Source organism: Atractosteus spatula, chromosome 16 (genome assembly GCF_055471065.1).
Source record: "Atractosteus spatula isolate fAtrSpa1 chromosome 16, fAtrSpa1.hap1, whole genome shotgun sequence".
NCBI lineage: Eukaryota > Metazoa > Chordata > Actinopteri > Semionotiformes > Lepisosteidae > Atractosteus > Atractosteus spatula.
The window spans coordinates 16,421,677-16,444,592 of record NC_142721.1 but is presented as its reverse complement, the minus strand read 5'-3'; the positions used below and the strand labels follow the sequence as shown (position 1 = coordinate 16,444,592).

Here is a 22,916-nt window from a genome sequence, read left to right as displayed (position 1 = left end):
CCCAGTAGCCTGTATGGGAAGCATTGTGGGAGATGAAAAGGATTTGGACTCTGTGCAGAGGATGGTTGAGGGCTCAGATGTCAGTGAGCCATGTCATTCTTGCTACACACAGCCACCGAAACGTGCAAACATGCACCACAGAGGCAGATGCTGCTTCGCATGGAAGAGAGAACTTCAATTCAATTACGTGGACAGCAGAAGTAGCAGCAATGTAATTAGCGGCAGGTCTAACTTCCGTTATGGCATCGCGAACAGCAGCCCAAGCGAGGCGCGTTCCCGCCCGCCGTCGGTGCGGCGCGCTTTTCCGTTTTCACGCTCCGAAGACGGCCGCGCCCGGGAGCGCGCACACGGGTCCGTACTCCGCTTCCCCGGTGCGCGCCCCCGCCCCCTCCCCCGCCGTGCACGGCGCGCGTCCCCGGCTCGGCTCGCCTCGGCCGCGCAGTGTATGAAACTCGGCGGAGCGCAGCGCCGTCTGTCTGAGCGAGAGGCTCGAGCTGCGGGACGCTGCGATCTGCGAGATGCCGGCGGTTTCCAAGGGGGACGGGATGCGAGGCCTGGCGGTCTTCATCTCCGATATAAGGAACTGTAAGTGAAAGTTATTTTGTGGGTGGGGGTCAAAAAAGAAAGAAAGAGCAATATGGGGGGGGGGGAAAAACTAAGACGCAAGTTGCTGTGGAGAGCCCGTCCCGAAGGAGGCCTCGGTGCCGCACCGAGCTCGAGTTGGGGGCTCCCCCCGGCGCCCGCGGCTCCCCACCCGGCAGGCGGCCGTCGGTAAGCCCGCTGCCCCCCACCCTCAAAAAATAAACAAACCAACACGTAGGCGTACGTGGGTGAGGGACCGGTTGAGTCGGGGGGGTTAACAAAAACTAGACAGCTGCTTATGCAGTGTTTGCTGGAGGGATCAGTATCGGAGTGAGGAGGGCGCTTGGAAAATCCGTAACACGGGGAAGGGCTGTCCGGGGTCGCCGAGCCGAGGATGGGCGTGGGGCTGCAGGCGATTAGGCGAAAACAAAAAGGCATTTACAACTAAAGCAATACAAATGTTTGATTTTTTGATCAAAGGGAATCCGTACGGCCGCGTCACCGCTGATCCGCGGGGGCCGGTTGGCAGTTTCCTGTTTTCTGCCTGCAGTCGATGACGTCGGTGCGAGCCGATAGCCGATACTGGGCCGGTTCAGGCGGCAGCGGACCACCGGACAGCCGGCCGCCCGCCTCTCCCCAGCGGCTGCGGACAGCCGGAAAGCCCACCCCCCTCGCGGGTGTCGGGGAAACTTGGGCTCGGTCGGAGCGCCGGTACCGCTGGACCGGACCGGGATTAGCGCTTGAAATGGTTCCGCTCTGAGACGGGACCGTCGCGCCCCCCGGCGGCACCCCGGTGGTGGAAAGTTCTCTGGTTCCCCGTCGGGGATTCAAACCTGGCGCCACCCAGGGGTCCGGTGTCCGCACGGCCGCCGCCGGACCTGGACGTGGTCAGTGACTCGGGGCTGAGTCTGAGGCAGAGACAGGGTCCAGTTCGGTCCCAGCCCAGCGAGGGTCCCGTGCCTGTGGCAGGGTGGGGGGGTGTGTGTGTGTGTGTGAGAGGTGTACCCCCCAGTGCCAGGGGGCTGTTGGGTTCTGTGATCACAGCGGGGGGAGAGAGAGACGAGCTTGCCCTTGTTATTGGCACTGTTCCACTGAAGTGCTCGTTCACTGTTAATGGCTTCCTAATAACCCCCATCTCTGAACTGGCTTCATCACTCTGCTCTCCTCCTCACTGAGAGCTGGTGTGTGTGAGAGGACTGGAGCATCATCCAGGGGGGGCTGCACACTGGTGGGGGTGGAGGGGATCCCCATGACCTGTAAAGAGCTCTGAGTGGAGTGCCCAGGACAGCGCTATAGAAGTGTGAGGAGGTGTTATTTGGTTATGATGGAGGTGCAGGCTGTCCCAGGGGGTCTGTCACCAGCCCTGTGCGTGGGACGGGAGAGAGGGGTGCTCAGAGGATCCAGGGCGGTGATGGCGCGTCAGTCCTGGGTGCGCCCCGCCCCCGTGGGCGCTGTAGGGCTGGGGTTGTTGTGCCCTCGCTGGGCTGCGTCCTGCGGCGGCTCTCTCGCACCGCGTGGCCCCCCCCCCCGTCGTCATAGCAACCCGCCACACGGCAGAAATGAAAGCCCGGCCTCCTCAGGGGCTCCCCTCGTGCAGTGACGGCGTCCCGGCCGCGCGGGAGAGAGTCCGGCCAGAGGGCGGAGAAGAGTGTGGCTCAGAGGGCCGTGAACGCGGTCGGGGGTCGGGGGTCGGGGCTGTGGGTTCGGATCCCGGCTGGACCGCTGCCCTGACTGCTCGAGCGCCCGGCTGTATTCGTGGGTGCGACTGAAAGCTGCTTTGGGGAACAGGTCCAGCAGAGGGAATTCAGAAGAGTGCTGCTCTCCTTGGTAGTGTACTCTCTCGTTCACATCAGCGCCCTAGTTGAAAAGTGCTGTTTCTGGGACGGGTGCGATCGGTGCTGCTGTTTCTTCAGCTCCCTCTGTGTCCTGAGTCGCTCCTGCTGGCACTGCAGCAGCTGGAAGCTGTGTCTCTTGTCTCTTGGGAGACACGAGGGGTCCTGACAGCTGTGGGTGTGGTGGCTAGCGGGGTGTGGACGCCTCGTTATCAGCGCGCGGGACAGTGCAGGGTGAGGTGGGGCGGCCTGCCTCCGCAGTGTGCGAGCTGATCGACCCGCGGAGTAACGGCTCCTCGGAGTCTTGGAGGGGCGCGGGGGGATCGGGGCGGGGCTGACCCTCAGGGCAGAGTCCCAGGGGGTGCAGTTGCAGACACCCCATCTCTATGCTGCAGGGGGGAGTAAGGACTAGAGGTCTGAGCCTCAGGACGGAGTTCTGGGGGTGCAGTCCTGGGCACCCCAACTCTGTCCTGCAGTCGGGGACTGTAGGGATCTGAACCCCAGGACTGAGTTCTGAGGGCGCAGACTGGAAGCCCAGCTCTGTCCTGCAGTGGGGACTGAGCCCCAGGGCAGAGCCCCAGAGGTGCGCCCTGGCCTTCTTTTTATGGACTTTCTGTTCCTTGTAATTTAGGGATCATTCTTCCAGCCATCCCATCAGTGCAGCTGAACTATTCCTCTTGATTTCTCTTGAATGGACTGGGGCGTCTTGTCTGGGATCAGGGAATCTCTCCTTGCCTGTAGGAGTTTTGTGTGCCTTGTCCTCCCTCCCACCTGTGTTCACAGACGTGCCAGGCTTTCTTTACAAGGGTGCGCTCAGGTGGTCCAGTCAGGCTGCAGTTTCAGGGTCTCTCTGCTGCGCAGGTGTGCAGCTCCTGTCCTGCAGAGCCAGAGAGACTCCAGCAATGATTGACAGCAGTGACCTTTACTCCTGGGCTCTCTGGCTGCGCAGTGAAGGGTCCTGTATTTATAGGTCATATTTGCTTATCTTTTTCTAGCTCTCAGAGTTGGCATTGTCACGGTGTAGGTGCAGGGCTTAAAAAACAGGTTTACAGCGTTGCTTTTTGTTTCAGTAAAAACATTTCTAGAGGAGAGAGGACAGACACTGTGCCGCAGAAAGATGAGGTTGACACTGCGGTACAGGAGGATGTCAAAGCTCCCCTCATCTCTCTTCCAGTAAATAAGATAGCATCAGCTGCTGGCAGAAATCTGCTCATTCTGCAAACATTATATGTTAACCTAAGCGAAAATCTGCTGGTTTGTTTTTGTCCATTTTTTTTTTAATGTTGCAAACGAGCAATTCCCAGTACAGCGCGAATGTTAAATAATTTAAAATTCTACTCCGTGTTCGACGTTTGTGGTTGGTTGGCGTGGGTGTTTTCAGGCGATTCGGCGTCTTGATTTACAAGTCCTGAGTGAAGCAGAGCCTTGGAGCGGTGTGGTGGCCCTGTGGCTCCGGATCTGCGCCTGTGGCTGGAGGGTTGCTGGTTCAAATCCCGCGGCTGGAGGAGGAATCCTACTCCGTTGGGCCCCCGAGCAAGGCCCTTCACCCCAACTGCTCCAGTATAAATGGCTGACCCTGCGCTCTGACCCCAAGCTTCTCTCTCCCTGTCTGTGTGTCTCATGGAGAGCAAGCTGGGGTCTGTGAGGAGACAAAGTCCTAATGCAAGAAATTGTATGGGGCCGATAAAGTGATCTTATCTTATCTTATGGGTCACGGCGTGTCTAGCCACAGCTCCTCGCCCCTCTCTCGCTGAGTGATCGTTTCCCCTTGTTCCCTGTGTTCCAGGTAAGAGCAAGGAGGCCGAGATCAAGAGGATAAACAAGGAGCTGGCCAACATCCGCTCCAAGTTCAAAGGTAAGCGCCGCTCCCGAGGCCGTGCGGTGTGGGGGTCTGGGCGCGGGTATCGAGCCGCCCTCCGGAGGGGATCTGGGGCGCTGGCGACCCGCTGTGGGAGCGCCCCTGCTCACGCGGGGGGCAGGAGAGCCGGAGGAGAGGCCAGGGGTGTTAAGTCAGCACTTCTGGCAGGAAACGGTTGCGAGAGGAATACAGCTTGTCAGCAGAAGGCAGCTCTTCCCCTGCGTTCCCAGGAATTTCCTGGAGAGCCCGGCTCCTGCTCGGCTGCAGCGGGAGTGCGTTACGGGGTGAGCCGGGGTCACAGGCCTGCTTGGAGGGGAGTCAAAACCAGTTCAGCCCGCTTTTCCAACACTTCCCAGTTTGTGCTCTGCTTGTTAATATTGTGGGGTTTTTTAAAGGGAACCAAAGTCCTTTGACGTGAATAAGTTTCCGCTAGAGCAAAACAAAGAACCCGTTCGCAGGGCACGTGGCTGAGGAGGAGTATGACAGGCTGGGGGGACAGGGGGTTAACAGCCTGACGTCAAGCCCCAGGAGGCCCAGTTCACTGTGCTGTTCCAGCAACTAGACCATCAGCACTGTCAGTAGCCTCCAGAGAGGAGGGGTCCCTCGGAGACCGTTGGGGGGGGGGGGGCGACCCCAGAAAGGGGGGCAGGCCAGCAGCCCTCAGACTGGCCGGTGGATCTGCTCAGGCCACTCTCGCTGCATCTGCTGACCTGCCGGTCTTATAACTGTTAGGAGCTTGTCCAGGACTCCGTCGCTAGACAGACTCTCAGGGCGGTGAGGAAGCTGTGAGGCGGGGCCTGGCTGTCCCGAGCTACAGGAGACCCCGGTTCCACCCGCCTGCCTGGCCGGGCCAGCTCCCTGGGTCGAGGACGGGCTGCCCGTGAGGGATGCAGCCTGGTCCAGATCGAAGTGTTCTTGCTGCTCACAGAGGAACAGCTCGCTGTCACGTGGTGAAGTGGCCAGTGTGCCTGTGCTGAAATGAGAGTTCTGATTAAGGTTTAAATCCGGGGGCCTTACTGGGAGGGGTGTTCTGGAAACGGGAATCATGCAGCCACTGTCTCCCTCCCCAGAGAGCCCTGAACACTCCTGCAGGACTCCCCCCTCCCCCCGAGAGCCCTGAACACTCCTGCAGGACTCCCCCCTCTCCCCCCGGAGAGCCCTGAACACTCCTGCAGGACTCCCCCCTCTCCCCCCGGAGAGCCCTGAACACTCCTGCAGGACTCCCCCCCCTCCCCCCGGAGAGCCCTGAACACTCCTGCAGGACTCCCCCCTCTCCCCCCGGAGAGCCCTGAACACTCCTGCGGGACTCCCCCCTCTCCCCCCGGAGAGCCCTGAACACTCCTGCGGGACTCCCCCCTCTCCCCCCGGAGAGCCCTGAACACTCCTGCGGGACTCCCCCCTCTCCCCCCCGAGAGCCCTGAACACTCCTGCAAGACTCCCCCCCTCCCCCCCTGGAGAGCCCTGAACACTCCTGCAGGACTCCCCCCTCCCCCCCTGGAGAGCCCTGAACACTCCTGCAGGACTCCCCCCTCCCCCGGAGAGCCCTGAACACTCCTGCAAGACTCCCCCCCCCTCCTCCGGAGAGCCCTGAACACTCCTGCAGGACTCCCCCCTCTCCCCCCGGAGAGCCCTGAACACTCCTGCGGGACTCCCCCCTCTCCCCCCGGAGAGCCCTGAACACTCCTGCAAGACTCCCCCCCTCCCCCCCTGGAGAGCCCTGAACATTCCTGCAGGACTCCCCCCTCCCCCCCTGGAGAGCCCTGAACACTCCTGCAGGACTCCCCCCTCCCCCGGAGAGCCCTGAACACTCCTGCAAGACTCCCCCCCCCCCCCTCCCCCGGAGAGCCCTGAACACTCCTGCAAGACTCCCCCCCCTCCCCCCGGAGAGCCCTGAACACTCCTGCAGGACTCCTCCCTCCCCACCGGAGAGCCCTGAACACCCCTGGACTCCTGCACTGCTCTGAACAGTCCCTGCCCCCCGGTGCTGTGAGCCCGTGGCCACACACGCCGCCAGCATGGAGAGCTGTGATTCCCTCAGTGTGCTGGCTTGTCATCACGCCGCCAGCGGTCGTTCGAGAGGGAGATCTCCTTGAATCGCAGCCATTCCTTCCTTCCTTTGTTTCCGCAAACCCCTGCTAATCCTCATTCCGCACAGCTCCAAATCCCTCTCACGGGACGCCAGTGGGAGCGCTGCGCGGTGCTGCGCGTGTGTGAATGTGTGTGCGTGTGCTGGCCCGTCCTGGCTCTCTCTCCTGGAGATCTGGGAGCGTCGGCAGTGTCTCTGACCCTTCCTCACGCCTGACTGGGGAGTCCTGTCTGCGCCGGTAAACCAAGCAGAGACCCTGGGGTCTTTTTGACGCCGTCTTAATGTTGCTGGTAAGCGTTTGAGTTTGTTGAAGCCACTTAAAGTGTCTTTTTGAGGAGAGAGGCAGAGGTTTCGCTCGCCTCGCTCTCTGAGGACAGGGGTACGACGCTGCGCCCCAGTTTGATGAAACTTGTCCAGTGCCGAACAGTGCGTCACACAGAGGAGCACAAGAATGCAGTTTCCTCAGATCACGTTTTGAGGCCTTGAAGTATTCGTGAATCAACTGGAATGGTGCCCAGACATTGCCACACACCACATTCACTGTTCTAGTTTTTCCTCCATCTGTTAAAGTTGGCAAATAAATAGTAACTGTGCATTCAGCTGTGCAGGAATGTCATGTTAAGGGCTGTACCCTGCAGAGGTTGTTACCTGCTTTTCACTTGGAGATTCTGTGGAACGTGCAGTTTGACCAGGGCTGCCCAAACTTTCACATCCGACTGTGTGAGCGGGCCTTTCAGTGCAGCTGTGACTTCTGTCTGCGTGTGAGAAATGTGGACTGGGCCCCCCGCGGGTCAGGAAGCGGCTCCGCAGGCCTTGACCCGAGCCTCATCCTGTAGGGCTGCGCGTGTGTCCGCAGGAGCCGATAGCGGACGGCGGGCCCTGGGCCTCTCCGGTGACTCCGAGCGCGGGTTTGGAAAAGCCAGGGGGGCTCTGTTTCGCCCGGCGTTGTTCCGGCTCAGTCCCCCGTCTCTCGTGTGTCGTAAACTGCTCTCAGGTTGATCCTCGGGGCTCTGGATGGGTCTCGTTTAGACCGACGGGGTCTCCGAGCTGGTTGAAATGTCATGGCCTCAGCCTCAGGAACCCAGTAACCTGTTTTTAAACTGTGTCCGTGTGGCAGCTGGCTGTTGACTCGGGTGTGTGCACAAGCCCACGGCTCTGCAGGTCCAGCGCGCAGCCTGGTCCTCCGCTTGGCCCGCTCTTCCAGACCCGTGCTGACCACAGAGTGGCGCTGTGCTGCCGGCCAGGGGGGAAGGGCTCGCTCAGGGCTCGTCCCTGCTGTTGTTGCAACATGGTGGTAGAGAGAAACCCGCTGAGCTCAGCTTCCTGTCTGCTCTGCTGACCTGGCTTTTGTGCGAGTGTGTGGAGCCCTTACTATCTCCCGTGTCTTCCTGTTATTCCCGAGTCCCCCCGCTGTCCTGCGAGCTTCTCCTTTTCACCCCTCTTTTTCGAGTTGCTCGTGTTCCTGCCATTGAGAGCCGAGCCTACGGGGTTTCTCGGGAGTTGGCTGGGGGGACACAATTAGGCGTCGCACGCAGCTGTAACAGGAGGTCCGCAGGCGCCCTGCAGTGCGACGCTGACTGCAGTCCCCTCTGACCGAGGCTCAGCGCTGGTGGGTCATTGAGTCAGCAGGGCGGGGCGCAGCTTCTCCCAGGGCACACTGGCGCGGGAGCGAGGGGGTACAAGTCACTGTGGCCACAGCCTCTGCTCCGAGTGTGAGGAGGGGGACGGAGACACAGCGCTGGCCACAGGGGTCTTTGACCTGATATTCTCTTCATGCCCTGAGGCAGGAGCAGCTCATTTATCAGGACGGTAACTGCAGGTGCCAAACGCTCTTATCCAAAGCGACCTCATGTTTGTAGCCTTTCAAACAACTGGGCTTGTGAGCACGTGCTCACCACAGCAGTGGCCCAGCTGGGATCTGAACCTAAGGCCTTCTGGGTCTGACCCCTCCTCTGAGCCACACTCTTCTCAGTCCGTTTGCGGGACATCCTTCGGCTCTGGACGTACATTACCGGAGCTCGTTAAGAGTCTGGGTTGGCTGGGTTTTAATGTCCGTTGCTGTAACAGCAGCGCCCTGCTCAAGGGTATAGCAGTATCTCGGTCACCAGCCCTGAGCCCTGACCCCTCTTTGGGCTGGGTGCTGCAGGCTGTCCCTCCTGTCCAGGGTGATCCCGGGGTGCGGGGGGTGTCCACCCTTCACGCCCACACCGGTCTGTCTCTGTTCGCTGGGCAGGGGACAAGGCGCTGGATGGCTACAGCAAGAAGAAGTATGTCTGCAAGCTGCTCTTCATCTTCCTGCTGGGCCACGACATCGACTTCGGCCACATGGAGGCTGTCAACCTGCTGAGCTCCAACAAGTACACCGAGAAGCAGATCGTGAGTTCCCTGCGCCATCCCCGTGTCTGTAAACGAAACGTCCGCTCCGCTGCGGGTGTTGTCAGTGACCACAGGGAGTGACTCAGCCTCTCTCTCTCCCTTCTGTAACAACCCGCCTCAACGTTATGATTAAGATCCGGGGCCCCTGGAGGGCGGGGGTGACTCAGTGCTGCTGTGTCTGATCGCGCTCCTGTTTTCCTTTGCTGTTGTCCTGAAGTCCTCCCTGCCTCGGTTATTGCCCCTTCCTCCCTGCCCCCCCTCTGTTTTCCGCCCTCTCTCCTCCTGCTGCCAGCAGCGCGGGCCGGCGCGTTCGTGTTCAATCAGCTGAACCTTGCTCTAGGTCACGTTCGGGTGCGGGAGATCTCATCAGCAAAAGCAGTAAACTAATGAGTCAGCACAGCCGGGTGCAATAAAAGTTGTTCGTGGAGGCGAAGGTCCGACTCGCTGCCTGCTGCTGCTTCTCCCCAGGGGTACCTCTTCATCTCGGTGCTGGTGAACTCCAACAGCGAGCTCATCCGGCTCATCAACAACGCCATCAAGAACGACCTGTCCAGCCGCAACCCCACCTTCATGAACCTGGCCCTGCACTGCATCGCCAACGTGGGCAGCCGCGAGATGGCCGAGGCCTTCGCCGCCGACATCCCCCGTATCCTGGTGGCCGGGTGAGCGCGCGGGGGGGGGGGGGGGCTGGCGTGGGGCGCCCCAGTGTGGTCTTGCCCTCATCAAACAAAAGACAACGCCAAAGAGGGTGTCAAAATGTCAAGTGGAGGTCTGGGGGGTGTGTGCAGGAGTTTCTCCTGGAGTGTAGGAATGTAGGAACTGTCCAAGGGGGGGGGGGGGTATTTTTTGAATGCCGAGTTCTGGCAGTTCGCCGGCTGGCACGCAGAGGCTGCTGGGATAGGGCTGGCTGTCTGTGTGGCTGTGGCGTCTGTGTGACGCCCCCGTGTGGCTGTTCGGTGTCCTGCAGAGACACGATGGACAGCGTGAAGCAGAGCGCCGCCCTCTGCCTGCTGAGGCTGAACCGCACCTCCCCGGACCTGGTGCCCATGGGCGAGTGGACCTCCAGAGTGGTGCACCTGCTCAACGACCAGCACCTGGTACAGCTCACCTGGGGGACACCTGGGGGACAGGATACAGCTCATCCGGGGAACGGGGAGGGAGAGGAGAGGGGGTACAGCTTTCTTGGGGTAAAGGGAGGGGAGAGGGGGTACAGCTCACCTGGGGGACAGGGAGGGGAGAGGGGGTACAGCTTACCCGGGGGACGGGGAGGGAGAGGAGAGGGGGTACAGCTTACCTGAGGTAAAGGGAGGGGAGAGGGGGTACAGCTTACCTGGGTTTGGGAGGTTATATATTATAGCTCTACAGCTCCTCTGGGATAGGGAGTGTACGGAGTGCACATCTTAGTTGGGGAGTGTGTGTTCTGTCTGACACATGATAAACAGTGAAACAGGCAGACGTTCCCTCTCTAAGAGAGAGTCTGGAGAGTCGTCTGACCCTCTCGTTCCCACTGCGTTCACAGGGCGTGGTCACGGCAGCCACCAGTCTGATCACCACGCTGGCGCAGAAGAACCCGGAGGAGTTCAAGACCTCGGTGTCGCTGGCGGTGGCCAGGCTGAGCAGGGTAGGTCCGGACACCGGAGGGGGGGGCGCTGCGGAGGGGAGGGGAGGGGCGTCTGCGGGCCTCGAGCCTGGGGCCGGCACGGGTGCTACTCGTCCCGTGTCCATCGCGGGTGTGTGCCGTTGCTCCCAGCGAGTCCCTGTGCTGTCGAGGTCTGGCGTGATGCCACTGCAGCAGAGCTGAGCCCTGGTGCCAGGCAGGCAGCCGCAGAGACGCTGTGGTTGCCAGGAATGTGGCTCGGGGGGGCTCGTTGCAGAGGGCGGGTGTGCCGGCCTTGTTGATAAACTGTGCAGCCTTGGGTGCCTTCGCGCCAGGACCGGTGGGTGGGAATTCCGTCGCCCGTGGCGGCAGCTGGGCTGATGGGGGTGAGCTCTTCCCGGTGAGCCTGTGTGAGATCGTCCTGTTCCCTCCTCTCCCAGATCGTGACCTCGGCCTCCACTGACCTCCAGGACTACACCTACTACTTCGTCCCGGCGCCCTGGCTGTCGGTGAAGCTGCTGCGCCTGCTGCAGTGCTACCCTCCTCCAGGTACGGCCCCGGCGTTGCCCCTGGGGGGGGCCGAGCACCTCCCTGCGGCAGTGCTCCTCGCTCAGAGAGACCCCGCAGTCTCTCTCTCTCACCCCCCCCCCCCCCCCCTCGATCATTCGCTTTCTCTGACTCTGCCCTTGAAGTTTTCATTCTTACTCTGCGGAACCCGTAACTCCTCGTTCACTCGCTGTCTTTCCTTCTTTTTGGCTTGTGTGTCTCCGTGTTCCCGTCTGCGCGTGTCCTGGTCTCTCCGACTCCTCTGCTGGCTCTCTCCTCCCACGCCCCGCCCCCCCCGCAGAGGACGCGGCGATCCGCGGCCGTCTGACGGAGTGCCTGGAGACCATCCTGAACAAGGCCCAGGAGCCGCCCAAGTCCAAGAAGGTCCAGCACTCCAACGCCAAGAACGCCGTGCTGTTCGAGGCCATCAGCCTGATCATCCACCACGACAGGTCGGGCTCGGCCCTGTCATATTTATTTTACTGCTTTCTAAGATGAAGTCATTTAGAAGCTTGGCAGGTCGGTTTATTTGAAGGGACCTGTTTATTTTGCATGTCTGGCTCATAACTGGCGCTGCAGAGTGCGCCCCCTGGAGGCGACAGAGGAAATGACCACAGTTGTGACTTGAGGTGGGAGGGCGGTTTTGTTGAGCTGTGGGAGGACCGAGCCAGACATGACCTAGTGCCCGCGGCCGTGGCGCCGTTTCCTGCCGGGTCTCTGTCCGGGCGTTAACGGGCCGTTTCTTCCTCGTGCGGCAGCGAGCCCAACCTGCTGGTGAGGGCCTGTAACCAGCTGGGCCAGTTCCTGCAGCACCGGGAGACCAACCTGCGGTACCTGGCGCTGGAGAGCATGTGCACGCTGGCCAGCTCCGAGTTCTCCCACGAGGCCGTGAAGACGCACATCGAGACCGTCATCAACGCGCTGAAGGTGCGTCCGGGGCCGGCTCCCGCTCCGTCCCGCGGTGCCGCCGCCTGGGCGGTCACTCCGACACACAGGGCTCCGGTACCTGGATCCCTGGTCCAGCTGTAACGCCGCAGATGTGTTATTGTGCCCTGTCCGGGTGGGGCGCTGATCACCTGGCAGCAGGCCGGTCGGGGCTGGGCTGGCCGTGGGTCTCTGTATTCGGAGCCGGCGGCGTGTGCCCGTGTGGGCCAGGGGCCACCGCGGAGGTCCCAGGCCAAGGGCTGAGAAGGCCACGATCCCGCTGCCTGTAATATCGCCTTCAGTCGTGAGCAGAGGGGTTTGGTACAGTTCTCTCAAGGCTCAGCTGGACGGTCCAGTCTGGTCTGTGTCTGCAGGCTCTCGGCTGTTGGTGGCGTAGGAAAACGTGCTGGTCTGCGTCCAGGGGTAATCCCGGGAAGCACCCTACCCCCTCTTAGTCCTTGGACTCGACAGAGTCTCTCCTGCTCGCCCCAGCTAGCCGGCAGTAACGTGTGTGTGTGTGTGTGTGTCCGCCTCCCGCAGACGGAGAGGGACGTGAGTGTGAGGCAGAGGGCGGTGGACCTGCTCTACGCCATGTGCGACCGCAGCAACGCGCAGCAGATCGTGGCCGAGATGCTGAACTACCTGGAGACGGCGGACTACTCCATCAGAGAGGAGATTGTGAGTGCGACCGGTCCTGCAGGACAGCGCAGCGGGTGGTCCGGATGATCATCGGTGCCTTCCTGGTCCAGCGATGTCTTTCACACCTGTCTCAAGACCACTAGGGCTGTGGCCCTCAGGACACCTGAGCCAGAATTATTATATTAATAATGATATAATTCCTTACACTTATGTAGCACTTTTCTGGACACTCCACTCAGAGCTCTGTACAGGTCATGGGGATCCCCTCCACCCCCACCAGTGTGCAGCCCCCCCTGGATGATGCTCCAGTCCTCTCACACACACCAGCTCTCAGTGGGGAGGAGAGCAGAGTGATGAAGCCAGTTCAGAGAGGGGGGTTCTTAGGAGGCCATGACTGGTAAAGGCCAGGGGGAAATTAGGCCAGGACACTGGGGTAACACCCCTACTCTTCTCGAGAGACGCCCTGGGATTATTAATGACCACAGAGAGTCAGGACCTCGGTTTTACATCTCATCCGAAGGACGACGCTTTTTTTGCAGTACAGTGTCCCCATCACTATACTGGGGCATTAGGACCCACACTGCAGGGTGAGCGCCCCCTACGGGCCCCACTAACACCAGCCTCAGCTTTCCCAGGAGTCTCCCACCCAGGTACTGACCAGGCTCACACTGCTGAGCTCCAGGGGGCTGCCAGCGGGGAGCTGCAGCTTGTTTCAGTCAGGGAGTAGAGGTTTAGAAGCTGAATGTAGCGAAGCTCTAAACTGGGACCAGTTCCTCGTAATCTGGCTCATAAACTGGCCTCTGTTTGCTCGCCTGTTCTCCTGTGTGCGTCTCGTTTGTCCAGAGCGCGTCTCGATCCTCTCCGTCAATCCCCAGGTGCTGAAGGTGGCCATCCTGGCCGAGAAGTACGCGGTGGACTACACCTGGTACGTGGACACCATCCTCAACCTCATCCGCATCGCCGGCGACTACGTGAGCGAGGAGGTGTGGTACCGCGTCATCCAGATCGTCATCAACCGCGACGACGTGCAGGGCTACGCCGCCAAGACCGTCTTCGAGGTGAGGGCGCCCCCAGAGTCACGCAGGGCTGTTCCTGGTCAAGGGGGGTGCGAGATTACGAGACATTGAGGGTCAAACACGCAAGTAAAATGAAAAAGAATGTAACAGCTGCAGCGAACCTGCCGTTTCAAACGTTAATAGTAATTCATTATTCATCCACTAGAGGAGGGTGTTCAATCTGGCTCATGTCCCTGGCTGACCAGGCTACCTGCCGTCTGTTCTCGCTGGCAAAGGCTACAGCACAATTGAGACTTCGCATATACCACCATTACAAGCTTAAAACTGGACCAGTGGCTTACTGCTGGAGTTAACGACAGCGGTGAACGTGAAACTGTTAAAGCAAATTCATGAAATATATAATAATAATAGACTTTATTTTATATAGCGCCTTTAAAGGTGGGTTCTCAAAGCGCTTTACAGGATGACAACAACAATAAATAAGAAGAATACACAAGGTGCTGAAATGCATGTATGTATACATAACGTCAAATATATTGTGTGAGTGAGTGTGTCGAGGGTGTTCGCATTGTTTTCTCAGTGGGTTTTGGGTTGGCGGGGTGCAAGTTCAAACTTAGACAAACGGGGGGGGGGGCATGTCAAGAAGGTTGAACACCCCTGATCTAGAGGACAATCGAGAGGGAAATGAGGAGTGTTCTTGCAAGAGACTAGCTCGAATGTAATCGCCATCTTTAAAGCTTTTCGTTCTTTTATGTTGAGGGTTTGTATTTATTTTTTCTGTACCCAAACGATGTTAATTTTCAGTTCGGATTAAGTTGTTTTTGAGCAAATTAATTTTTGGAAATGCTCTGACTTCGTCAGGGCTGTCTGTGCGAGAGCCCCTGGTGTGCGTCTCTTCAGATTCGCTCTCGGTTCCCTGTCGAGTGCCCTGAGCCTGCTGTCGTATCGGGAGGGGGACAGGCCCTGCTGTCTCTCACCGGTCTCCCTGGTGTCCCTGCAGGGAGGGCAGTATCGATTCCGTTATCAGTCCCCTGCTGGCCCCGCTGGGCGCTGATGTGTCTCCCTTTGGCAGGAGGAGATCTGCTCCTCTGTGGGGACAGGAGTTTCAGACCCCAGAACTGCTTCTTATATATGTGTATATAGGCACGCCGTCTCTGGCTGTGACTCGGGTTGTTGTTTCCTGCATCATTTAAAAAATCTACAGCTTTCACGTGTGAGATCACACGCCAGACCCCATCCCTTCTCCAGCCGAATTCCGGAACCTTGTTTCCCACATTGCGGAACTTGGCCGCAGTCGTTCCTCTGCAGTTCCGAGTGCTGGTTTTCGTGGGAGCACGCCCTCATGTACGGGCGGCTCTGCGTGTCCCTTGCGTCGATCGAAGCCCGCCGGCCCTGCTGTCCAGTTCTGAAAGGCGCGTTTCTAGTCGGCCCGGCTCACCTGTCTGGGTCACGTCTCCTTCCCCAACAGGCTCTTCAGGCGCCTGCCTGCCACGAGAACCTGGTGAAGGTCGGGGGGTACATCCTGGGCGAGTTCGGGAACCTGATTGCTGGGGATCCCAGATCGAGGTAAGAGGCCGTGGAGAACAGAGCCTGGTGCAGGCAGCCGGTCCCGCTCGGTGGGCTTGTCGGGCCCCGGAGCTCAGCCGGTCCCGCTCGGTGGGCTTGTCGGGCCCCGGAGCTCAGCCGGTCCCGCTCGGTGGGCTTGTCGGGCCCCGGAGCTCAGCCGGTCCCGCTCGGTGGGCTTGCCGGGCCCCGGAGCTCAGCCGGTGTTCACAGAGACGCTCCTGGTGCGCTGTGGCTTATTGCCAGCGCTCGGAGTGTCCTAACCCGGGCGGTTTGAGGACTCTCTGAGGGACGGGGGGGAGGTGCTGCGGCGTTGGCTAGTAACGTGGCTCTCAGCACAGTGTACCTGCTCCACCCCTGCAGCCCCCTGGTCCAGTTCAACCTGCTGCACTCCAAGTTCCACCTGTGCAGCGTGCCCACGCGCGCCCTGCTGCTCTCCACCTACATCAAGTTCGTCAACCTGTTCCCCGAGATCAAGGGCACCATCCAGGACGTCCTGCGCAGCGACAGCCAGCTGAAGAACGCCGACGTGGAGCTGCAGCAGAGGGCCGTGGAGTACCTGCGGCTGAGCTGCATCGCCAGCACCGACATACTGGTACACAGGGGGCAGGGGGGTGGGACACCTGTGTGACCGGGGGGGGGTGGGACACCTGTGTGACCCAGGGGGCAGGGGTAGGACAGACTGGGGAAGAGCAGAGGTGCTGGGATGGTGGTTTATCGATGCTGATCAGGGCAGAGCAGAGAGAAGTAGATAAGACTGGTCAAAGGTGAGGGACTTGACTTGGATACTGGTGCAGCGCCAGTCCGGACTGGGAGAAGAGGAGGCACAGAGCGATGCTGGTCTGTGCAAGGACAGACGAGTGACTCTCTCTCTCTCTCTGCGTGTGTGCGCTCCAGGCCACGGTGCTGGAGGAGATGCCCCCCTTCCCCGAGAGGGAGTCCTCTATCCTGGCCAAGCTGAAGCGGAAGAAGGGCCCAGGGATGCTCCCGGACATCGAGGACGGCCGGAAGGAACGGAACGCCGACGTCAACGGGGGCACCGAGCCGGTGCACGTCAGCACCAATTCCAAGGTACAGCCGCTCTCGGGGGCGCTAGAGAGCACCCCCGGAGACCCCTCGGGCAGGACCCGGCAGCGCGTGATGACGGCGGGGCTGGGGCTGCCAGCGGGGGGCGCTGCTGGGTCTCCTGTTCCCCGAGATCCCCGGTGCTGCTTGTTTCACTGCTCTCTCTCCTCTCGTTCTCCTCCGGCTGGCAGAGCTCCCCCCCCTCCTTACCCAGCGGCCACCTGGCGCAGTCGCTGCCCTCCGCCCGCCGGCCGCGCCCCCCTGCCAGCGCCCCGCTGCTGCCTCCTCGTGGCCCTCTGCCCCCCGGCGGCCCCGGAGCGCCCCTCTTCCAGGTCCCCCTGCGCCTGTGTGCTGTGCTGTGCTCCTCCCGGGACGCATGCGCTGTCTCCTTGCCTGTTTGTCCCAGAATTCCCGCAGGACCTCTGCCAGCAGCAGACACACAAGTTCATCGATTTATAATCAGATCATTGTTTTAGCGTCCCGATCAAACAGTTTTTTCTTGAATTCTAGGAGCATTCTTAACCGGGGTGTAGGAATAATTGTGACCTTTTTCCAGGCGCCTCTAGTGAAAGAGTTGTCTCAGTCACAGGGTTTGGGCGAATGGGACACCTAATGCTGCTCGCCTGAGATTTACTTACCTGGGTTGCACATCTCTACTGAGTGCAGTACTGCACGGCTGTTGCTGGATCTGATGACTTACGTGTATGTTCAAGCATGGGGTGCATGTTGAGAAGAGCTTGAGCTGTTGAACTAAGACTGTGGCCAAGTTCACCCTGCTGCTCAGGACGAAAAGCAGACGAGCAGTTGGTTACAGAATCCAAGTTCAAGCTGCTTTTGGGAACTCTCTTCCTTAAACACTCTGAAGCCTGAAGTGTGGCGAGTTCCTGTGTTGCTCTGCCGGTCAAGGTGCTTGTCCAGAGCTAGCACTGAGCACTGCTGCATGTACACTGGCCTGTGTGTCAAGAGTTCTTCTGGGCACAGGGGAGAGAACAATTATAGAAAGTACTTGTAGAATGGAAGTATTTTAAAGCATGGATTGCTGCAGCTTCACCGTTTCCCTGTGGAGGATAGGACCGAGGGGCTGCCCCAGTGCGGAGGTGTGCGCCTGACTGTAACACGGTCTCCTCTCCCTCCCCTGCAGTCCAACTCCTCCCCCTCCGCTGACCTGCTGGGGCTTGGCAGCGCCCCCACTCTCAACTCTGCACCCCCGCCCGCCGCAGGGGGCAGCCTGCTGGTGGACGTCTTCTCCGAGAACAGCACCAGCCTGCCCATGATGCCCCCCGCCGACGAGAACTTCTCTAGGTGAGACGGGGGGAGGGAGGGGCAGGTGGGGGGGAGACAGGGTGGTTCCCAGCAGGCAGGTGGTCCAGGTTGATCAGGGTGGCATGTAGGTTGCTGTAGCCTCGCAGTGCCTGAGCCTGGGTCCCAGCCTGAGGAGCCTGTTTGGACGGAGTTTGCATGTTCTCCCCAGGTTTGTGTGGGCCCGCTCGTCCCCGTCTCGTCCAGCGGCATGCGGGAACCCCCTCCTTCTCTGATGCCTTCTCCGTCTCTCTCCGCAGGTTCGTGTGCAAGAACAACGGGGTTCTGTTCGAAAACCAGCTTCTCCAGATCGGGCTGAAGTCCGAATTCCGGCAGAATCTGGGTGAGCCGGGCCTCGTGGCTGGGGCGTAACTCTGCGAGGAGACCAGCAAGGTCGTGCCGGAGCTCCCTCTCCTTGGCATGTGTAGCTTTAGTTGGAAAGATCAATCTAGACTAAAAAAAGATGGTTCTTTGCAGAAAGCACCTCGATGCCAAACGTTCTGGCTTGGCGCTGCTGTGCCCCAGCCCTGCTGCTGCCTGTAAGAGGCCCTGCTGTCTGCTGTGCTCTTGGCTTGGTTCCTTCATTGGAGTCTTCCCTCTCCTCCAGGGCGCATGTACGTCTTCTATGGAAACAAGACCTCCACGCAGTTCCTGAGCTTCTCCTCCTCGGTGCTCTGCCAGGACAGCCTGAAGTCTGATATCCTTCCCTGCGCTGGCGCGGGCTCGTGGGCAGAGGGCGCCCTTGTCTATAGGCAGGGACAGCGCTGCTCGGTGATCCCTGCCTTAATAAACTAGACCCTTCCTGCTGGTGTGAATGACAAATATATATCGTACTTTTCTGCTGTGCCAGAGATCCGTGAGGTCCATGAAATATTCATGTAGAGAAGTCAGGACCGACTGGTGACTAAACCCCCTCACTCCAGAAGAAGAATGAGGGTGGCTACATGGACCGGTAGCGGATACGGAGGCACAGATGAGATCATTAGAAAGTCTGGAGCAGGGAATGGCCGTTCATCCGCGCCCGGATGTGATGGGATCAGGTCTTGGAGAAAGAGGCCTGTAACCTCTGGCAGGTAACTAGGAAACGAGGGAGCGCCTTGTCTGGCCCGGGTGCCCGCCCTCGCCCGCTGCAGGGGGCGCCAGGCGTTAAAGGGGCGACGCTGTGCTCTGCGGTGTCGGGTTTCTCCTTGACCGGGTCCCACAGCTCAACGTCCACACGAAGCCGGTGGACCCCACCGTGGACGGAGGCGCCCAGGTGCAGCAGATCCTCAATATCGAGTGCGTGTCTGACTTCATGGAGGCTCCCGTCCTCAACATCCAGTTCAGGTGAGGCCTGCTGCTCCGGCGGCCCCTCTCCTGGTGGCGCAGGCGGGCTTACAGGTGCCACCGCGATGCACAGGGGTGGCAAGTCTTCTAATCGCCTGTGTCTTATATAGTGCTTCTCGTGATACTCCAGGGAAACGTTTTGTTTTTTGAAAACAAGGGCATCAGCCTGGAGGAGGAAGTTATTTACGTGCGGAGTGCAGCCCGTGCGTTGAGAGTCTGGGGAAGGGCTGTGCAGGCCGACCGGCCTCCTCCTCGCTGGTACCCGTGCTCGTTGATTTTGTGTGCTCTGCCCCAGCCTGCGAAGCTGGCATTTAGCCCCGGCACTACTGCAGCCTGCTGTCACCCTGTGAGAGAGCTGTGATTTAAAACCTCCTGTGTTTCTGTGTACCCTGGGCTTGAGAAACTAGTTTATTGACCAGTGTTGTTGCAGTTTCTCCTTTAAGATTATTAATGCGAATAGCAGGAGGCTGAAATTATTTGGGAAGTTTAGAAGGAACAAGATGTGGGTTTTTCTAAATAAGAAGCACTCTTTATAAAGCGTGCTAACTTTTGTGTTGTTCTCTTGGAATAAACGGTCTGACACATCGGCCGACCACAAGCCCGGCTCTGTCGAACCCGAGACCTGTGGGCTCCCCCCCCAACCCCGGGACGCTCGTGTTTCCAACTGGCTTGTGTCCTTCTTCCCAGATATGGTGGGACCCTTCAGAACATCGCTGTCAAGCTGCCCATCACTCTCAACAAGTTCTTCCAGCCCACAGAGATGACGTCTCAGGATTTCTTCCAGCGCTGGAAGCAGCTGAGCGCGTAAGAGCCCGCCCTGGGGAAGAGTCGGGCTCGGGGCCCGGGGGTGCCCCCTGTGTGCTCGCGCCCTGCACCCTGCACCCCGCTGTAGTGTTGTCGAGTCGGGCGGTGACCAGCAGGGGGTTCAGCCCGTAACTGGGGGCTGTTCTGTGTCAGCTGGGCTCTTGCAGGCCGCAGTGGAAGTGGTGCTGCACACAGGCCTGTTCTCTAAGCTGTTAACGGGCTGCGCTGCGCGTTTGTCGTGTTCTTGGGGCCTTCGGTGCTCCAGGGCGCTGTGTGAGCAGGGCGGCTAGTGTGGGTTGGGGGCCTGTACCTCTGTCCTGTCTGCTGCTGGGCTGTGTGCTTCTGCACTGACCACCCCCCCCCCCTCTCTCTCTCTCTCTCTCTCTCTCTCTCTCTCTCTGGCAGGCCACAGCAGGAGGTGCAGAAGATTTTTAAAGCAAAGCATTCCATGGACACTGAGGTCACTAAAGCAAAGGTAAAGTCCGGACAAGAGTTGGAGGAAACCTGCAAGGAAAGTTTTGAACTTTCCCCGAACCCGTGCAAAAGCTTAGCAGTGATTACAGCGATTTTTTTTTCCGCCCACCAAGTTGAGACACTAGGAGAGCATCGCTCTGGTGTCGGTGCAAGTGCAGGGTCTGGCGCTCTGCTATGCCACCTTAACCTCAGACTGCTGCGCTTCTGAGCCCGTTGCCACTTTTGCTGCCCTTGACAATCGGACTTGATGGGGAGCAGAAGAGCATTTAGGTTAAATTAAGAGGCGGCTGTTCGACCCATCTAGCTCGTGTGGTGAAGTCCTAACATCTGCGGTTCCTCCTGCCCTCGCTGGTTCTCTGCAGTATGTGTAATCCCGCTCTTGGGTCGCACCGCCCGGGCTGCGGCAGTGACTTGTCTCTGTGCCGTGACAGATCATTGGGTTTGGAGTGGCACTGCTTGACCGCGTGGACCCCAACCCCTCCAACTTTGTGGGAGCTGGAGTCATCCACACCAAGACCACTCAGGTGGGCTGCCTGCTGAGACTGGAGCCCAACACGCAGGCGCAGGTGAGTCTGGGGAGCGCGGTATCGCGGCGGTCGCTGCCTCCGGGTCCAGGCAGGAGTTTTGTCGCTCGTTGTTTTTGCAGGGTTGTGTTTTTGTCGTTGTTTGCTGCCGTGTGGCCACTGTGGAAATGGCCTCTGAGGCCGAAGCCCTGCGGCGTGTTTCAACGCGGAGCGAAGAGGCGCAGGCGTGTGATGTGGGTTTTTCCGCTCTCTCTGCAGATGTACCGTCTGACGTTGAGAACGAGCAGGGACACCGTGTCACAGAGGCTTTGTGAACTGCTTTCCGATCAGTTTTAAACAACCCCGCGCGCCACAGCCTGCGGAGAGCCTCCAGGACACCTCTGCAGTACCCTTCAGCTCCCAGTAACACCAGAGGGCCTTGCCCCCTTAATAAAAGTCAGCCTGTACACCTGTGATTGAAATCTTCAGCTCTGTCCGCCCAGTCCCCCTCCTCTTCCTCTTCCGTTTCCATTGAAATTTGAAATGCTTCAATGTACAGTGTAAATTTTTGTTATTTTTTTTTTACATATATAAATATATAAAATATCTTCTGGCACTTAGCTTTACTAATTTACCATTCTGCTCCTTTTCTGCTTTTGCATATGTACACGAGCCTGAAACCCTCGGTTTCGACAGCGGAGCTCGTGGCGAACGCGCGATTGCCAGTGCCCTTGCGCGGCTCTCCTGCCTGGGGGTGCTGGAGTCCTGTAGGAGGAACGGCTGTGCAGGCAGGACGAGCCCCCCCCCACCCCACCCTGTCGCAGGTACCACACTGACCCACGTGCCTTGAAGAAACGCCCAGGCGTCGGCCCGCCAGCCTCTCGGGAACTGAACTCTGGCGCGAGGCCTCCCCGACGTCTCTCTCTCTCGAAGCTCGGAGGCCGTCGGTTTAGGCCGATCCCCGTTTCTCACCCTGAGACCCCCCCCCCAGGTGTGGCCCTCCGTGTCCAGAGAGAGAGGTGTGAGCCGTCTGAGCTCTGAGCCGCGGGACCCTGGTGTTCTTGTTGATGCCGAAGTTCTGCAGCCCGGACACGATCGCGCAGAGCAGCACTCGGGCAGCGTGACTGGACTTACTCGGTGCTGACCAGTGCCTCACTGTGAAAATGACAAATGAAGCGACATTTCACCTGCTGCAGCTTCTGATCTGTTAAGACTCTGGTCGGATTTGTCTCGTCGTGACAAATGTGTGGAAAAACAAGTCTGAGGAGATCAGGGCTTTGGGGGGGGGGGGGGTAACAGAAAGGACTAGTCTGAGAGATTCTTTTTTTTTTTCCAGTGTTTAGATGATAGAATTAGCTTCTTTGAAACTAAATGCTGAGAATCTTTTCTGAGGGGGTTAAACTACAGCATGTCTTTGTTCTCCAAACAGTTAATCATGAAAAGGGTAGTCTTAGGTTTTGTCCTGGAGGAGGGGGAACTTTTTTCTTGTAAATCATGGAAATTGGCCACTGTAGAGAGAGAGACCCTGGCTGTTCAGCCTCAGGACTTTCATGGGGGAAGGGACACAGTCTTGTTAATCTGGATAAGGTCAGGTACTGTACTGAGTACTGAAACATTTCCCAGAAGCAGCTTCATGTATCATTTACTCGTAGGCGAGAGTGTGAAAATTGAACTGGAGGCACCTGAGAAAAACCCTCGCTCAGTATAGCATAACCGTAGCCCCAGGACTGGGAGAGCTGGTTAACGACCCGCAGCAGTGGCAGTTCGTGGGTTAATGAGCCCTGCTGTTGCTTGGCCTTACCGAACAGCAATGTCACTGCCTTGCCTAAGTGTGCCTTTAGCTCAATATATATTTTTATCCTTTTTGATATTAAAATGCCTTGTCTTCTGCTTTGTCTCATGCCCCAGGTGCTGCCGATTAAATCTGAGAGTTTATCACTTTTACCCAGCCTCCTGGTCTCTTTTTCCCAGCATGCCGCCGGCCCCAGGCTCTGCTCACAGGGAGGAGCCAAGGCCTCGCACCCGCGCCTGTGCGCACTCCCTCTGTGGTGACCTGCTCCATACTGCTGGGGCAGAGCAGACGCACATGTGGTGTGTTTGAGTGAGCGGGCAGTAGGAAGGAGTTTTGGGTGGCCGCCTTTCTTCAGCGGCAGTCTTGGATGTTTTATGCAACATTGGGGGGGAGGGGGGACACTATTGGGGTCTTGGAAGAGAAGACACTTTTGGCACTGTTGGCTGCTGGTTTAAAAGTTCGTCCGTAATTGTTCAGCAATAAAATCCTCATGCTCATAATGAGATGCAGCCCCCTTGGCTTTACTTCAGTGTAAAGATTTAATTATACAACTGATATGCAGGTTATTGTATTTAAGCAGTTCTGAGTGTCTGTGGTTCATTACAATTACGTGCTCTTATTTCCACAACACATT

At 58.9% G+C, this 22,916-nt stretch overlaps 1 protein-coding gene across 3 annotated transcripts; it reads left to right on the top strand.

The window, feature by feature from the left end:
• Nucleotides 1-440: 440 nt before the first annotated feature.
• On the top strand, nt 441-22,434 carry LOC148819679 (AP-2 complex subunit alpha-2). 3 transcript variants are annotated; one of them, XM_088934944.1, is made up of 23 exons: nt 441-585; nt 4,201-4,269; nt 8,592-8,734; nt 9,203-9,396; nt 9,702-9,831; nt 10,254-10,355; nt 10,772-10,880; nt 11,179-11,329; nt 11,636-11,804; nt 12,342-12,479; nt 13,316-13,498; nt 14,925-15,022; nt 15,383-15,614; nt 15,917-16,090; nt 16,276-16,416; nt 17,226-17,386; nt 17,644-17,726; nt 17,991-18,080; nt 18,586-18,709; nt 19,397-19,513; nt 19,919-19,988; nt 20,419-20,553; nt 20,770-22,434. In XM_088934944.1, the coding sequence occupies exons 1-23, from the start codon at nt 519-521 to the stop codon at nt 20,845-20,847; spliced, it is 2,958 nt and encodes a 985-aa protein (XP_088791070.1). In that variant the 5' UTR covers nt 441-518; the 3' UTR covers nt 20,848-22,434. The 3 variants fall into 3 exon arrangements, with proteins under 3 accessions (XP_088791070.1, XP_088791071.1, XP_088791069.1); XM_088934945.1 differs by lacking the exon at nt 16,276-16,416 and having other exon boundaries at nt 442-585; XM_088934943.1 differs by lacking the exons at nt 16,276-16,416; nt 19,397-19,513; nt 19,919-19,988; nt 20,419-20,553; nt 20,770-22,434 and having other exon boundaries at nt 442-585; nt 17,991-18,602.
• Nucleotides 22,435-22,916: the final 482 nt, after the last annotated feature.